Source organism: Pelobates fuscus, chromosome 7 (assembly GCF_036172605.1).
Source record: "Pelobates fuscus isolate aPelFus1 chromosome 7, aPelFus1.pri, whole genome shotgun sequence".
NCBI classification, from domain to species: domain Eukaryota; kingdom Metazoa; phylum Chordata; class Amphibia; order Anura; family Pelobatidae; genus Pelobates; species Pelobates fuscus.
The window spans coordinates 204033116-204049190 of record NC_086323.1 but is presented as its reverse complement, the minus strand read 5'-3'; the positions used below and the strand labels follow the sequence as shown (position 1 = coordinate 204049190).

General features: G+C 45.0%; 1 protein-coding gene across 1 annotated transcript in view; it reads left to right on the top strand.

The window, feature by feature from the left end:
- The first annotated feature begins 1736 nt into the window (after window positions 1-1736).
- The window catches only part of LOC134569299 (zinc finger protein 850-like), a 120110-nt gene continuing 105771 nt past the window's right edge, over window positions 1737-16075 (top strand). The window contains exon 1 of the mRNA XM_063428216.1: window positions 1737-3426. Coding sequence (XP_063284286.1) covers window positions 1737-3426 — 1690 coding nt within the window. The remainder of the gene's footprint in view (window positions 3427-16075) is intronic.

Genomic DNA, 16075 nt, shown 5'->3' with positions numbered 1-16075 from the left:
TTTGTTTGAAAGTACCGAACACCGATGGGGAATCACAATAGGAGAAGACCGGAGCTCCCGAACGGCCTGGAAGTACAGCGGTGTTTGTGCCGTCGAGTAGCCGTTGTCAGTTCCACGCGCTCGACTACCAAACACCGCTGGGGAGACAAAGGATCCAAGATGGCCGACCGCCGCGTGGTTGGTAGTCGAACGACGGCCACCCAGGAACGCACTTAACTACCGATTGCAACAATGTTGCAATCTGGTAATTGGTGCCACACGACCCTCAGTGTGTGGGCTTGGGTTCGGTACTTAGTTCGTTTCACGAACAGCCAGTAAAGCTGCTGTTCGTGAAACAACCATGTAAATGCTAGCGGCTTTCGGCTGCTAGCATACGAATTCTATAGGGATTACAGGCAAAAATACATTTCAATACAGTAAGCACAGTACATTAAAGCAGAATAAGGCAGCAGTGTTCTGGACAACCTTTAAAGTCCCAGTTATATAGTCTGAAGTGGCTAGGTTTGCCACACATAGGCTGGGAGTCAACTGAGCTTTGAATCATATTTATGGGATTTCCCTACTGACATTACAGGGGTTGTACAGTAGGGGACTACATGGGGAACTGAACAACCTGGACCTTTCTCCCATCATGCACTGCTGTACGAGAGGGATACTCCCACTAGAATATACAGTTAAGTGGATTATCCCTCCGTGCAGCAGAACTGACATTTTACATGAAAACTCATAACTATTACATTATTCACTTTATTTAAACGAATGGACGTTCGGTAGATAGCTGGGGTCTGAGCACACATTTCGTGAAAATACCGCTCAGATCCCAGCATACCTAACCTAACGCCGCACAAAACACACATTATTTTCTAGTTACCTTCAAAGTACCGATTGACATTAGGGGAACAAACTACCGGAGCGCCCGAACGGCATGGAAGTTCAGCGGTATTCGTGCCGTTGAGTAGCCGATTTTAGTTCCAGGCGCTCGACGGCCAAATACCGCTGGGCTAACAAAGGATCCAAGGTGGCCGACTGCCGCGTGGTCGGTAGCCGAACGGCGGCCACCCTGAATCTCTATAATTGCCAATGGAAACAATGTTGCAATGTTTAATGGGTGCCACACGACGTCCTGTGTGTGGTCTCCCATTCGGTAGTTTGTTCGTTTCACGAACAGTGTTTGTAACGGACCGTTTCGCTCAAAAGGGGATAAAAATCATTTAGGCGATAATCCCCTCTTCCATAGACCAGCAGCTACTGCAAGCACCAATCTCCCGAACGGCAAACTGTACGAATTCACCAACTCCCTCAGTCCGTAAGGCAAACACTGGCCAGGCCATATTGCCTAACATGCCCGAATACCTCTCCTTACCTTACTCTAAACTATGCTGACATTTTTGTTACTCACTGTTTATTATGAGCTAACTTTCACGGTGAGCAAAATGTACTAGCATGACTATACAGTCACCATTGTATTCTCAATTTTTATATTATCATGGGAATAAGAGCGCACACATATTTTACTATTTTAGGTATTACTTAATCACCATAATGTTTCATAGTCATATTTTTGATGTTTCATGAAAATAAAGTCAGTTTTTAAGTATGGTAAACCATACATCAGTTAAAGATTTTTTTTTTTTTTTCATAACTCCCAGTACATTTTTTTTTTTTTTCCAGATATTTCCAGCAGCAGAAGTTTTTCTAAAGGACAGGACAACAACAGAAATATACTAAGCAAGATTATGAAGAAATCTTCTAATAAGACAACCAAGGATTCCCGCTCTCCAAACTCAAGCAATCTCTCAGAACCCTATATGTCTACAAAGGAGATCATAAACACAAAACCTTTCTCATGTTCTGAATGCGGAAAATGTTTTCGCTGGCCGTCAGAAATTGTTATACATCAGAGAACTCACACAGGAGAGAAACCTTTCTCATGTGCTGAATGTGGGAAATGTTTTGGCTTGCACTCAAATCTTGTTAAACATCAGAGAACTCACACAGGAGAGAAACCTTTCTCATGTGCTGAATGTGGGAAATGTTTTAACCATAACTCAACTCTAGTTAAGCATCAGAGAACTCACACAGGAGAGAAACCTTTCTCATGTTCTGAATGTGGGAAATGTTTTAGCCATAACTCAGCTCTAGCTAAGCATCAGAGAACTCACACAGGAGAGAAACCTTTCTCATGTTCTGAATGTGAGAAATCTTTTAGCGGGCACTCAAATCTTGCTTCACATCAGAGAACTCACACAGGAGAGAAACTTTTCTCATGTTCTGAATGTGGAAAATGTTTTAGCGGGCACTCAAATCTTGTTAAACATCAGAGAATCCACACAGGAGAGAAACCTTTCTCATGTTCTGAATGTGGGAGATGGTTTAGACATAACACAACTCTAGTTAAGCATCAGAGAACTCACACAGGAGAGAAACCTTTCTCATGTTCTGAATGTGAGAAAACATTTAGCGGGCACTCAAATCTTGCTTCACATCAGAGAACTCACACAGGAGAGAAACCTTTCTCATGTGGTGAATGTGGGAAATGCTTTAACGATCACTCAAATCTTGTTACACATCAGAGAACTCACACAGGAGAGAAACCTTTCTCATGTTCTGAATGTGGGAAAAGTTTTAGCAGGCACTCAAATCTTGTTACACATCAGAGAACTCACACAGGAGAGAAACCTTTCTCATGTGCTGAATGTGGGAAATGTTTTAACCATAACTCAACTCTAGTTAAGCATCAGAGAACTCACACAGGAGAGAAACCTTTCTCATGTGCTGAATGTGGGAAATGTTTTGGCTTGCACTCAAATCTTGTTAAACATCAGAGAACTCACACAGGAGAGAAACCTTTCTCATGTGCTGAATGTGGGAAATGTTTTAACCATAACTCAACTCTAGTTAAGCATCAGAGAACTCACACAGGAGAGAAACCTTTCTCATGTTCTGAATGTGGGAAATGTTTTAGCCATAACTCAGCTCTAGCTAAGCATCAGAGAACTCACACAGGAGAGAAACCTTTCTCATGTTCTGAATGTGAGAAATCTTTTAGCGGGCACTCAAATCTTGCTTCACATCAGAGAATCCACACAGGAGAGAAACCTTTCTCATGTTCTGAATGTGGGAGATGGTTTAGACATAACACAACTCTAGTTAAGCATCAGAGAACTCACACAGGAGAGAAACCTTTCTCATGTTCTGAATGTGAGAAAACATTTAGCGGGCACTCAAATCTTGCTTCACATCAGAGAACTCACACAGGAGAGAAACCTTTCTCATGTGGTGAATGTGGGAAATGCTTTAACGATCACTCAAATCTTGTTACACATCAGAGAACTCACACAGGAGAGAAACCTTTCTCATGTTCTGAATGTGGGAAAAGTTTTAGCAGGCACTCAAATCTTGTTACACATCAGAGAATCCACACAGGTGAGAAACCTTTCTCATGTACATAATGGAGAAATAGTTTTGTCAGTAAACCAGATTTTGTTAAACATAACTGACACAGTAGAGTTTTTATAACGTGCTTATGAATTAACATGGGAATAAAACCTCTAATGCTGTGAATTGCTCTCATCCTGACACAATATATAATACCTTTTGACAGTAGCAACGTATAAATGATGCATTGGTGTTGCGATTGTGTTAACTCTAAAGAGCCCCTCTTTACTTTTCTCCCCTTTGATATTACTGTTAAATTTGGCTCTGACGGCCATGGGTCTCGCGAGAGTTAGACTGGGGAAGATGAACGGAGCTGCTGCAAAGCTTGTAATGAGCCCGGCGGTCCTGGTCTGTATATATTGTGTGTGTATATATTATAAAAATAAATCATTTTAAAAAGTAAAAATAATTACATAATGTAACGGATCGCCTGGCACCCCGACTTGGTACCTCCGTTAATGGATGCTCCTAGTGCTTCCTGAGGACTCCAAGCATTCTGGCAGACACCACAATCACCGAATCCGAGAAACCTTTTAAATTCTCCCAAGCATATGAATGCTGTAGACCATTGAATAGGAATCATACGAATAGGCTTGTACTCCTAGCAGTCAACTGGAACAGCATACAATAAATCCTTCCCCCAATAATGAGACGACACATCACTTTGAGGGTAAAACAGGAACTCTGGACTGGCTCATCCAGCCTGGCTTTTATTACACTAATCCACATACAGGCCACACCCAGGGGGAGGCATAAAATAACCAATCACATACATGGTTCAGCCCACACATCCCCTCCCCTCAGATAACATTAAACTCAATTATCCGGTACACTTTTTCAGCCAAGTTCTGGATGTACCCCAAAACCCGGGGGTACACCTTTAAATCCCGCATCGCTGGATAGCCCTTATTCAGGGGGACAACATATCCAAAATTCAAGTAATTCGGATGAATGGTTCGTGAGATATGGGGTTCCAAAGATTTGACCGACCGCATGGGTAAAGTATCCGAAAACAGTTCCATGCATTTTGGCCCTGCGGTCGGTCACAAACAAGGGAATGAAAACAGGCGAATTGCCTGTGTTATAGAGCCTGGAGAGGGTTTGAATGAATTCCCTTGTTTATGGGGCTCTTTCTACCGAACGGCGGGTCATTCGGTAGTTTCCATACGAATTTCTGGAAGTATGGAGGTCTCAGCGGTGTTTGCCTAGTCAAGTGTCCGATTTTAGTTCCAGACACTCGACGGCAAAACACAGCTGTTCGGTAGTTTAAGATGGCCGCCGCCACGTGTTTGTTTCCCGAATGGCGGCCACCCAGAGGACAAAGAATACATTACACTGATTGCCAATTACCCGTTTGCAACATTGTTGCAAACTGTAATTGGAGGCACACTTATTCCTGGGTGGTCTAGTTCGGTAGTTTCACTCAATATAATAAATGGAGTGATTCTACCGAACAATCAGATGAATGCTGCATACATATCCCAGGTTAAACTTAACACACAAATACACATATAATATTACAGGCAGTACACTAGAATATGTATCACAGTCTTAAAGGGACAGTAGTCCCAAAAGTCCCAATATGTCCATAGATGCTGTTAAAAGGGCCAGTAGCAGCAATATACAGTACAATATGCCCCAAATAACCCAGGGGCCATAGTCAGCAGGTAGGAGGCTAGCAAACAGGCTTCTCCAGGGCCCAGTGGCGAGGTTGGTTTCGCCACATTTCTCCCCTTTTACAAACAGACTAACAGGGTACCTGACCTCTTGCCGGTCAGTGCCCTTGTTAGTCCAGCAGCCCACCCACAAAACAGAAACAGCAGTACAGCCCACCCACAATAAATGGTTACTACACCTGAGTAAGAGAAAAACTTGTCCAGGTGCCTCACCATGGCTGTGTGGGGGACTGGTAGGCTGTTTTGGTGGGTTGCTGAGTGGGCAGAGCCCAGCGGTACTCTGCCCTGGTGCCAGCACTATCCCGGGAGTAGTCTGGTTGGAGCCTTGCTGGAGACCGACTGCCTCCCCTTTAGCTGCGCAGCTCTGCTGCTGGAGACCGACTGTCTCCCCTTGAGTTACACAGCTCTGCTGCTGGAGACCGACTGTCTCCCCTTGAGTTACACAGCTCTGCTGCTGGAGACCGACTGTCTCCCCTTTAGTTACACAGCTCTGCTGCTGGAGACAGACTGTCTCCCCTTTGGCTAAACAGCCCTGTTGTGGGGGGGCAGGACCGACCGTCCCTACCCCCTGTGCTGGAAGTGCAGAGACCACGGTCCCATCTGCACAGGTGTGGGGCTTACAGTCTCCCCCTGGTACATTAAGCTGTCGCTGGGGAGAGGTGGTAACCAGCTCCTCTCCCATTAGAACACTCTGCCCATCGATGATCCGTCGCTGGGGAGAGGTGGTAACAATCTCCTCTCCCATGCCTACTTTCAGTCTTTGTGGAGGGAGACCGACTGTCTCTCCTCCCAATTCAGTGTCCTGCTGCTGGGGAATAGAGACTGGGCTCTCTATTCCCAAACAATCATGCTGCTGCTGGGGGGTAGGACCAACTACCTCTGCCCCCTGTAACTCAGCCTTCCGCTGGGGAGGGAGGACGCTGCTCTCCTCTCCCTGCACTTCACACTGCCTTCCCGGCATATCACTCTGCTGCTGGGGGGAAGGACCAACTACCTCTGCCCCCTGTAACTCAGCCTGCCGCTGGGGAATGGAGACTGGGCTCCCAATTCCCTGTGATTCACACTGCCGCTGGGGAATGGAGACTGGGCTCCCAATTCCCAACAAATCACACTGCCGCTGGGGAGGGAGGACGGCCCCTTCAGCTCCCTGTAACTTGGGCGCAGAGACCACGGTCCCATCTGCGCTGGTGTGGGGCTTACTGTCTCCCCTTGGTGTGCTAAGCTGCCGCTGGGGAGAGGGGGTAACAAACTCCTCTCCCTTACACACCTTCAACCGCTGGGGAGAGGGGATAACAGGCTCCTCTCCCTGCACCGTAGACTGCCGCTGGGGAGCAAGAACGGCACCTTCAGCTCCCTGTAACGCACACTGCCGCTGGGGATCTGGGCCGACTGCCCAGCATCCCTGTAGGGCCGGTAGAGCGACCGCAGTCCCATCTCCACCTGCCATCGGTGGGTCTTCCCAGGACCAATCCGTGAGGCCCCTCAACATTTGTGAGTAAGGGCCACCTGCTTCCCCACCTGGCAACTCTGGCTGCTGCTGGGGATCTGGGCCGGCTGCCCAGCATCCCGGTGGAGTGACCTTGGTCCCATCTCTACCTGCCTGTTGTGGTTCCTCACAGGACCAGTCTATGAGGACCCCCACTTCGGGTTCCTCCCGCCGCCTCAGGGAAAGACGGCTAACCTCCTCGGATGCAGCCTCTACCCGGCTGCTGTAACGCTCCTGCTGCTGAGCATACTTCCTCTCTTTTGCCAACCGGAATTCTCGGTCCAGCCTTGTGTTTCGCTCGGCCATGACCTGGTTCCAGATCACCCGGCGTGTCTCCATGGGTATATCATCCCCATACTCAGCCACTCGCTGCCTCACCTCGGCCAGCCAATCATCTCCAGAGCCAGAACCTTCCATACTTGTCTGCTCCCAGGGGCGCTGCACGACTGCTAGCGTTGCCCTCAATTTGTAAATCCAAACAAACTGTGTCTCCGAGCTGCTTTACCTCACACTAGGACGCCATCCCACTGCTTGCCACCAATGTAACGGATCGCCTGGCACCCCGACTTGGTACCTCCGTTAATGGATGCTCCTAGTGCTTCCTGAGGACTCCAAGCACTCTGGCAGACACCACAATCACCGAATCCGAGAAACCTTTTAAATTCTCCCAAGCATATGAATGCTGTAGACCATTGAATAGGAATCATACGAATAGGCTTGTACTCCTAGCAGTCAACTGGAACAGCATACAATAAATCCTTCCCCCAATAATGAGACGACACATCACTTTGAGGGTAAAACAGGAACTCTGGACTGGCTCATCCAGCCTGGCTTTTATTACACTAATCCACATACAGGCCACACCCAGGGGGAGGCATAAAATAACCAATCACATACATGGTTCAGCCCACACATCCCCTCCCCTCAGATAACATTAAACTCAATTATCCGGTACACTTTTTAAGCCAAGTTCTGGATGTACCCCAAAACCCGGGGGTACACCTTTAAATCCCGCATCGCTGGATAGCCCTTATTCAGGGGGACAACATATCCAAAATTCAAGTAATTCGGATGAATGGTTCGTGAGATATGGGGTTCCAAAGATTTGACCGACCGCATGGGTAAAGTATCCGAAAACAGTTCCATGCATTTTTGCCCTGCGGTCGGTCACAAACAAGGGAATGAAAACAGGCGAATTGCCTGTGTTATAGAGCCTGGAGAGGGTTTGAATGAATTCCCTTGTTTATGGGGTTCTTTCTACCGAACGGCGGGTCATTCGGTAGTTTCCATACGAATTTCTGGAAGTATGGAGGTCTCAGCGGTGTTTGCCTAGTCAAGTGTACGATTTTAGTTCCAGACACTCGATGGCAAAACACCGCTGTTCGGTAGTTTAAGATGGCCGCCGCCACGTGTTTGTTTCCCGAATGGCGGCCACCCAGAGGACAAAGAATACATTACACTGATTGCCAATTACCCGTTTGCAACATTGTTGCAAACTGTAATTGGAGGCACACTTATTCCTGGGTGGTCTGGTTCGGTAGTTTCACTCAATATAATAAATGGAGTGATTCTACCGAACAATCAGATGAATGCTGCATACATATCCCAGGTTAAACTTAACACACAAATACACATATAATATTACAGGCAGTACACTAGAATATGTATCACAGTCTTAAAGGGACAGTAGTCCCAAAAGTCCCAATATGTCCATAGATGCTGTTAAAAGGGCCAGTAGCAGCAATATACAGTACAATATGCCCCAAATAACCCAGGGGCCATAGTCAGCAGGTAGGAGGCTAGCAAACAGGCTTCTCCAGGGCCCAGTGGCGAGGTTGGTTTCGCCACACATAAATTTAAAATAAGTGTGTGTGTGTGTGTGTGTGTATATATGTGTGTGTGTGTATATATATATATATATATATATATATATATATATAAAATACACAATTACATAAATAATTTCATAAATATACAGGTAGACTTCATATATAAATATGTACATATATTTAAATTCTATGTGCATATTTATGTAATATTTTTTATATAATTAAGTCATTTTATTGATTGCAATTTGAGGGACCTGCCTGACAACCCAGGCCGCAAGTCCATGACACCCTAAAACCTGTTCATGGGGGGTACTGTTTTACTCGGAAGGCTTTGCTGAACACAAATATTGTTTCAAAACAGTAAAACATATCACAGCGTTTATATTGTCGAAGAAAGTTTTTTGCATTTTTCACACACAAACTGCACTTATACTGATGATATCATTGTTGTGATACGTTTTACTGTTTTAAAACACTAATATTTGTGTTCAGCGAAGTCTCCCGAGTATAACATTACCCCCATGTACAGTTTTATAGTGTTTTTGAAAGTTACAGGGTCAAATGTAAGGCTTGAATTCCTTTTTTTTACATTGAAATTTTCCAGATTTGTTACTTTGCCTTTGAGAGCATATGGTAGCACAGGATTGAGAGTTACCCCCATGATGGCATACCATTTGCAAAAGAAGGAAACCCAAGGTGTTGCAAATGGGGTATGTTCAGTTTTTTTTAGTAGCCAATTAGTCACAAACACTGGCAAAAGTTAGCATTCATAATTGTTTTTTTAAATGCTACTTTTGGCCAGTGTTTGTGGCTACTAAAAAAGACTGGACATACCCCATATTGAATACCATGGGTTGTCTACTTTACAAAATATGTACATGTGAGGTGTGATTCAGAGATTTATGACAGCTAACAGTGTTACAATGCCACTATTGATACATTTTTACAAATATATATTTTGAAACGGCAATGTCCTACTTGTGCTTATAGCCCTATAACTTGCAAAAAAAAGCTAAGAACATTTTAACATTGGGTATTTCTAAATTCAGGATGCGTAAGAGATTTTGGTGGTCAAAGTTAGAAAAAAGTGTATTTTTTAATACATTTTATGATATAATGGAAATAATGGTATCTTAGACTATTTGATGGCGATAAAAACGGTATATAAAATGTGTGGGTACAGTAAATGAGTAAGAGGAAAATTACAGCTAAACACAATGTTATGGTTACCTCAAAGCTAGCTGAAGACTGGACCGTTTGGATGTCCTGGTTCCCGAGTGTGGAGAGAGAAACGCCGTTTCGTTCAGCATAACATAAGAATCCTGCGAATATAAAGCAATCCCACTAGCTATGGTACAGCTAGGATACCCTTGTTCCCACAAAACGAGTCGAGGCTTTAATGGCACACAGACATCGCTATTTATGCAAAACCCCAGGTCCAGGGACAGCCCCCTCTGGACCTGATGGGATACAGGGACAATACAAACAGTCGACCAATGGCATTACAGTATATCATTTGAAATAGTCACCGCCCAGCTTGGAGATAATGACTCTAACGGTTATGGCAATTTAATTATCTCCAAGCGCCCCAAATCCCACGTGTTATTGTAACAGGTAAAACAGTATAAAAATACACAACTGTAACATTTTAATAGACACATTTTATATTCTACCATTCGTTGGATAGCCCAGATCTGAGCGCAGCAGATAGGCAAATAGCGTTCAGATCTCACGAACGGTATAGCCAGTCTTTTCAATACAAAGTCCTTTCGTGCCTTTTTGTCCCGAACACGAGATGGCGGCCATGTTTTCAGGCCGGTGAATAGAGAGCGGGACCTGGGCCTAAAACCCCTGGAGCGAGTAACGGATGAACAGTTGCATGAATACCGCTCAGTGGATGGTTGTCCCAGGCCTTCATGAGCCGAACAGAGACCGCCATGAAAGGGGGGTACTTGGCTTGCGGTTAACAGCAGACCGAACGTTCTAATTGTGGCCACATGCCTGGGTGTAGGTGGTCCTTGTTTGGGAGTCTTTCGGAGTTTCAGTTTAGTGAATTCTTATCCGAACGAGGGCACCCTGAGGCAGTCAATTAGGCTTGTGGTTAACCGCAGACCGCAGCTTCCCGGTGGTCAATAGGAAGCACACTCCACTTGTAAGGTGGTCGGCCATTCAGTTGTTTTAGAGGTGAAAAAGGTTAAGTGGCGGCACACGCCAAGGGCCGGGTGTGGTCTTTGTTCGTATACACGAATACATAGTCCTGACTGTTCCTGTAATGTGTTTTATATAGTAATACTACCGAAACATAGTATACGGTAAAATTAACAGGGTAATCCCGTAACACACAAACACCCCAGAAATTTAAAAACAGCCCTAGTCCTTAATGGTAAGAAAATTAAAATGGTCTGGTCACAAAGAGGTTAATCTTTGTTTAGTTTTGTAAGTGTTATTGCACATACTGTTTGGTTAATTTATGTTCCCCATTCATTAATTCCACTTATCTAATCTCTCCCATTGATTGGTTTAATTTTCTCACCTAATTTCTGCACGCCTTTTCACCCCTAGTTTATTGATTTATCTAACCTCAGACTCTCTCTTACTGTCTGTGACCCAACCAACAGCATTCATAAGTTTTACTCAGGACTCGGAGCTAATAAGTGTTGCAGCCAAAGGCATATGGAAACATTTCTGGCAGCACAAGTCCATCAAAAGCCATCTCCTCAGACCATAGCATCAAACATAGTAACTATTATTTCACAAACCTATGTTTCACGTCCTCTTAAAGGGCCACAGTCCTCTTTTACCTTTTAATTCTGCTACTTCCCACCATGTTACTTGGTTGCTATGTGGAAAATGTTAAGTCAGTAAAGCAAGTCTTGAAACACATCAAAGCACTCACACAGGAGATAAGCCTGTCTCACGTTCTGAATGTGGGAAATGTTTTGCCTGTAAAAGAGAGTTTGGTAGACATCACAGAAATCCCACAGAAGAAAAACCTTTTTCATGTTCTGAATGTGGAAAATGTGTTATCAGCAGGGCCAAATTAACATAGGGGCTGATGGAGCTGCAGCTCCAGGCCCAGGCCCATGGAATAGGTCCATTGGTTTAGAAGAAAACATTTATTTTAATTTGATCTTTTTTTTTTTTTTTTTATATACACATTACTCCAGGGTTGCCACCTGGCTGGTATTTTATGGTATTTGAGGCTGCCTGGCCAGTGCCAGTAATGCAGTAAATCCGGCAATAAAATGCCGGCATATTTCTATGTATAAACAGAGATTACTCTGCAATACCTGCGCTGGCCAGTGGGGATCACTGTGTGTGGAGAGAGGCAGGGATAGGAAGTGACCGCATATCTCTACACACTGAGCAGCTACACAGCATACAGTGTCCAGACAGCAGCTCACAGCCTGCAGAGACATCCTAAAGCTCAGGGAAGGCAGGGATGGGGTAAAGGCTGCAGGGAGACATGGGGACACTGGGAGACACTAGGGGACACTGGGTGACCTGGGAACACTGAGACACTTGGGGACATTGAGAGACCTGGGGACAAAGGAAGATCAGGGGACACTGAAACACTAGGGGACGCTGTGAGACACTAGGCACTTGGGGACACTGGGAGACATGGGGACACTGAGACACTGTGTCCATAGCGTCTGTGTCCCCATATCTCCCAATGTCCCTAAGTCTCTCAGTGTCCCTAGTGTCTGTGTCCCCTAGTGTCCCAATGTCTCACAGTATTCCCATGTCTCTTAAGTGTACCCTAGTGTCCAAGTGACACTGGGCAACATGGGGACATGAGGGGACACTAGGAGACATGGGGCACTGAGACACATGGGGCACTGAAGCATTGTGATACATAGGGGACAGACACTAGGGGATACTGGGAGACATGAGGACACTGGAAGACTAGGGGACACCGGGTGACAGGGAGACACTCGTAACAATCCATCTTTTATTCAGCAAAATGTGAGTAGTTTTTTGGTGATTTTACAGAATTTTCTCTTAGGTCACTCCTTGTGATTTACACACATACATAATTAATTATGCAAATTAGTAAGGCCGGTATTTTTTTCCAAGAAAGGTGGCAACCCTAACTATCATTCACATACTCTTGCTTAAGTATTGAAACTTTAGAGGGATATATGGGAACAAAACTTGTGCGGACTGGCTGACAATGAAATTAGTTAAGGTAAAGCTGACTTGCTGCTTTAGTCTCTCTAACACTGTGACATGTTCCTTTTCTTCTACACTCACTACATACAGCTTTTCTCTGTCCCAGACTATATACCAGGAGCTTCTGCCTGCTAGTAAGGAGGTTAAGAGAGGAATGGACCAGCGAGTGCTAGGGGGACAGTCCTTAGAAAGCGTGGAGCGAACTCCTTGTTAGACACATTTATGCCAAGCTCAGGGTACTGTCTGTCTGTCCTTAGTTGGCCAGCGTGCATGATTGGCAGGCAGCCTGACATGCATTCATGCCAGGCTGGCCTTCCAATTCTTTAGGCAGACACGCATGTGTGTTCGCCTCTTGGTAGTTCTGATTACATGATTTGCGTCAGTGGCCCACCCTTTTACCCCGTCCTGCTTCACTGGACACTGCTGTTAGGGGTATGGATTTATTTGAAAGATGAAAGCATGAATTAGAGAGAGATTAGCATAGAGTGTGTGTTTTGTCATAGCTGCACCCTATGAATTTCCATTCAGCACCACTTCCGCCAGATACATGACGATTGGTAGGTATGACTGTTTTAGTGTTTTTAGTTGATAAGATTCTGTAATTAGGCCCATCATAATTCCCTGATACACACTGACACAGATCAGAATAGGGACTGTTCCCCCTACATCGGGTCACTTGGCAGATATGGATTGACACCTATCCTAAGGATCCCTGATACACACTGACACAGAGCAGAATAGGGACTGTTCCCCCTACATAGGGTCACTTGGCAGATATGGCGTGGTCGTGGGAGGAGGAGGATGACTTTCACCTCTTCCCCTGTTAGATTCCCGTTGTGCTGTGACATCACCCTTATACGCTGTGTAAAGCATACATTTTAATTTATTTAGCAAATGCTGCATCCTTTCCGACTTGTAATTCGGTAACATTTCCGCCACTGTCTGCTTATACCGGGGGTCTAGTAGCGTGGACACCCAGCACAGGTCGTTATTCTTCAGCCTTTTTATACGAGGGTCCCTCAACAGGCACGACAGCATGAAAGACCCCATTTGCACAAGGTTGGATGCCAAGCTACTCATGTCCTGTTCCTCCTCCTCACACAGAGCAGAATAGGGACTGTTCCCCCTACATAGGTTCACTTGGCAGATATAGATTGACACCTGTCCTCAAAGCCCCTGATACACACTGACACAGAGCAGAATAGGAACTGTTTCCCCTACATAGGGTCACTTGGCAGGTATGGATTGACACCTGTCCTTAGAGACCATGATACACACTGACACAGAGCAGAATAGAGACTGTTCCCCCTACATAAGGTCACTTGGCAGATATGGACTGACACCTGTCCTCAGAGCCCATGATACACACTGACACAGAGCAGAATAGAGACTGTTACCCCTACATAGGGTCACTTGGCAGATATGGATTGACACCTGTCCTCAGAGCCCATGATACACACTGACACAGAGCAGAATAGAGACTGTTACCCCTACATAGGGTCACTTGGCAGATATGGATTGACACATGTCCTCAGAGCCCATGATACACACTGAAACAGAGCAGAATAGAGACTGTTCCCCCTACATAGGGTCACTTGGCAGATATGGATTGACACCTGTCCTCAAAGCCCCTGATACACGCTGACACAGAGCAGAATAGAGACTGTTCCCCCTACATAGGGTCACTTGGCAGGTATGGATTAACACCTGTCCTCAGAGCCCATGATACACACTGACACAGAGCAGAATAGAGACTGTTCCCCCTACATAGGGTCACTTGGCAGATATGGATTGACACCTGTCCTCAGAGACCATGATACACACTGACACAGAGCAGAATAGAGACTGTTACCCCTACATAGGGTCACTTGGCAGATATGGACTGACACCTGTCCTCAGAGCCCCTAATACACACTGACACAGAGCAGAATAGAGACTGTTCCCCATCCTCAGAGACCATGATACACACTGACACAGAGCATAATAGAGACTGTTACCCCTACATAGGGTCACTTGGCAGATATGGCGTGGTCATGGGAGGAGGAGGATGACTTTCACCTCTTCCCCTGTTAGATTCCCGTTGTGCTGTGACATCACCCTTATACGCTGTGTAAAGCATACTATTTAATTTGATCAGCATGGCCACTTGAGTTTTTATAGTTTTCACGCTGATTGTAGTTTATATATGGTTCACAAAAATCAAACAAACGATAAAGTAAATATGTAAGGATTCAGAATTTTCTTTCAAACCCTTACACATTGTGTGTACGTATTTTTTGTCTTAAGTTTGTGGCTTTAAAGAGGTTAACGTTGTTTCTATGATGTGCATAACATGTTCTTGTAAATGTTTGTTACATTTTTCCTGGAATTGTAATTTTTGAATCTGAATAAAGATAGTCAAATCCCTGATACACACTGACACAGAGCAGAATATGGACTGTTCCCCCTACATAGGGTCACTATGTGCCTTTTTTTTGGTTTGGTTTTTGAAGCCACAGTGCAGCACCAGAGGGCCGAAAAATTAGGCATGTACACATGCCTGAAAAATTAGGTATTGTTGCAGCTGCTGCTGTAGCAGCAGCCAGAAAAATTGATGTTTGTTTCACAGGCAGAAAGTGCCCTAAAACATTGTGGCTTGAACCCTAGTTGGTGGCGGATAAGTCACGCAAGTCAACTGGCATTCAGAGCTAAAATACAGCAGCGTGTGGACCATTTTTAGCCCAAGGCAGCTCATCTCATCAGGCCTTTTTTAGTCGAATGTATCGCTCAGTGTCAGTCCCTTCGGGATCCATCCCTCATTCATCTTAATAAAGGTGAGGTAATCTAGACTTTTTTGACCTAGGCGACTTCTCTTCTCAGTGACAATACCTCCTGATGCACTGAAGGTCCTTTCTGACAGGACACATGAAGCGGGGCAGGCCAGAAGTTCTATCGCAAATTGGGATAGCTCAGGCCACAGTTCACAGGGGATCTTAAAGATATCATAGGTGAGAAACCGAAGGTTATTTTTAAAGGGGCTAAAAATATTAAAGATCACTTGGTTAAAAGCTTTATTAATTGCAAACAGGGAGACAAGAATGTTTTTAACCAAAGACCAGGTTTTCATCCATGTAAAATGTGCTTACCGTGCAAGAATACTACTTTTAAGAAAGATACACAGAGCACGTTTAAATCCAATGTTACAGGAACTAGTTTTAAAATACGTGATGTTGTCACATGCCACTCCACTAATGTGGTGGATCTCCTCTGGTGTCCCTGTGGGCTCCAGTATGTCGGCATGACCACTAGAAGCCTAAAAACTCGCATTATGGAGCACATGGGGAACATACGGAGGGGATACACTAAACATAGTGTGTCAGCACATTTTATTGAATTTCATAATGGTGACACTTCTCTCTTAAGTTTTATGGTTATTGGGAAGAAGCGGATGAATTGGAGAGGAGAGGATAATGTCCGAGAACTTAGTAAGTTAG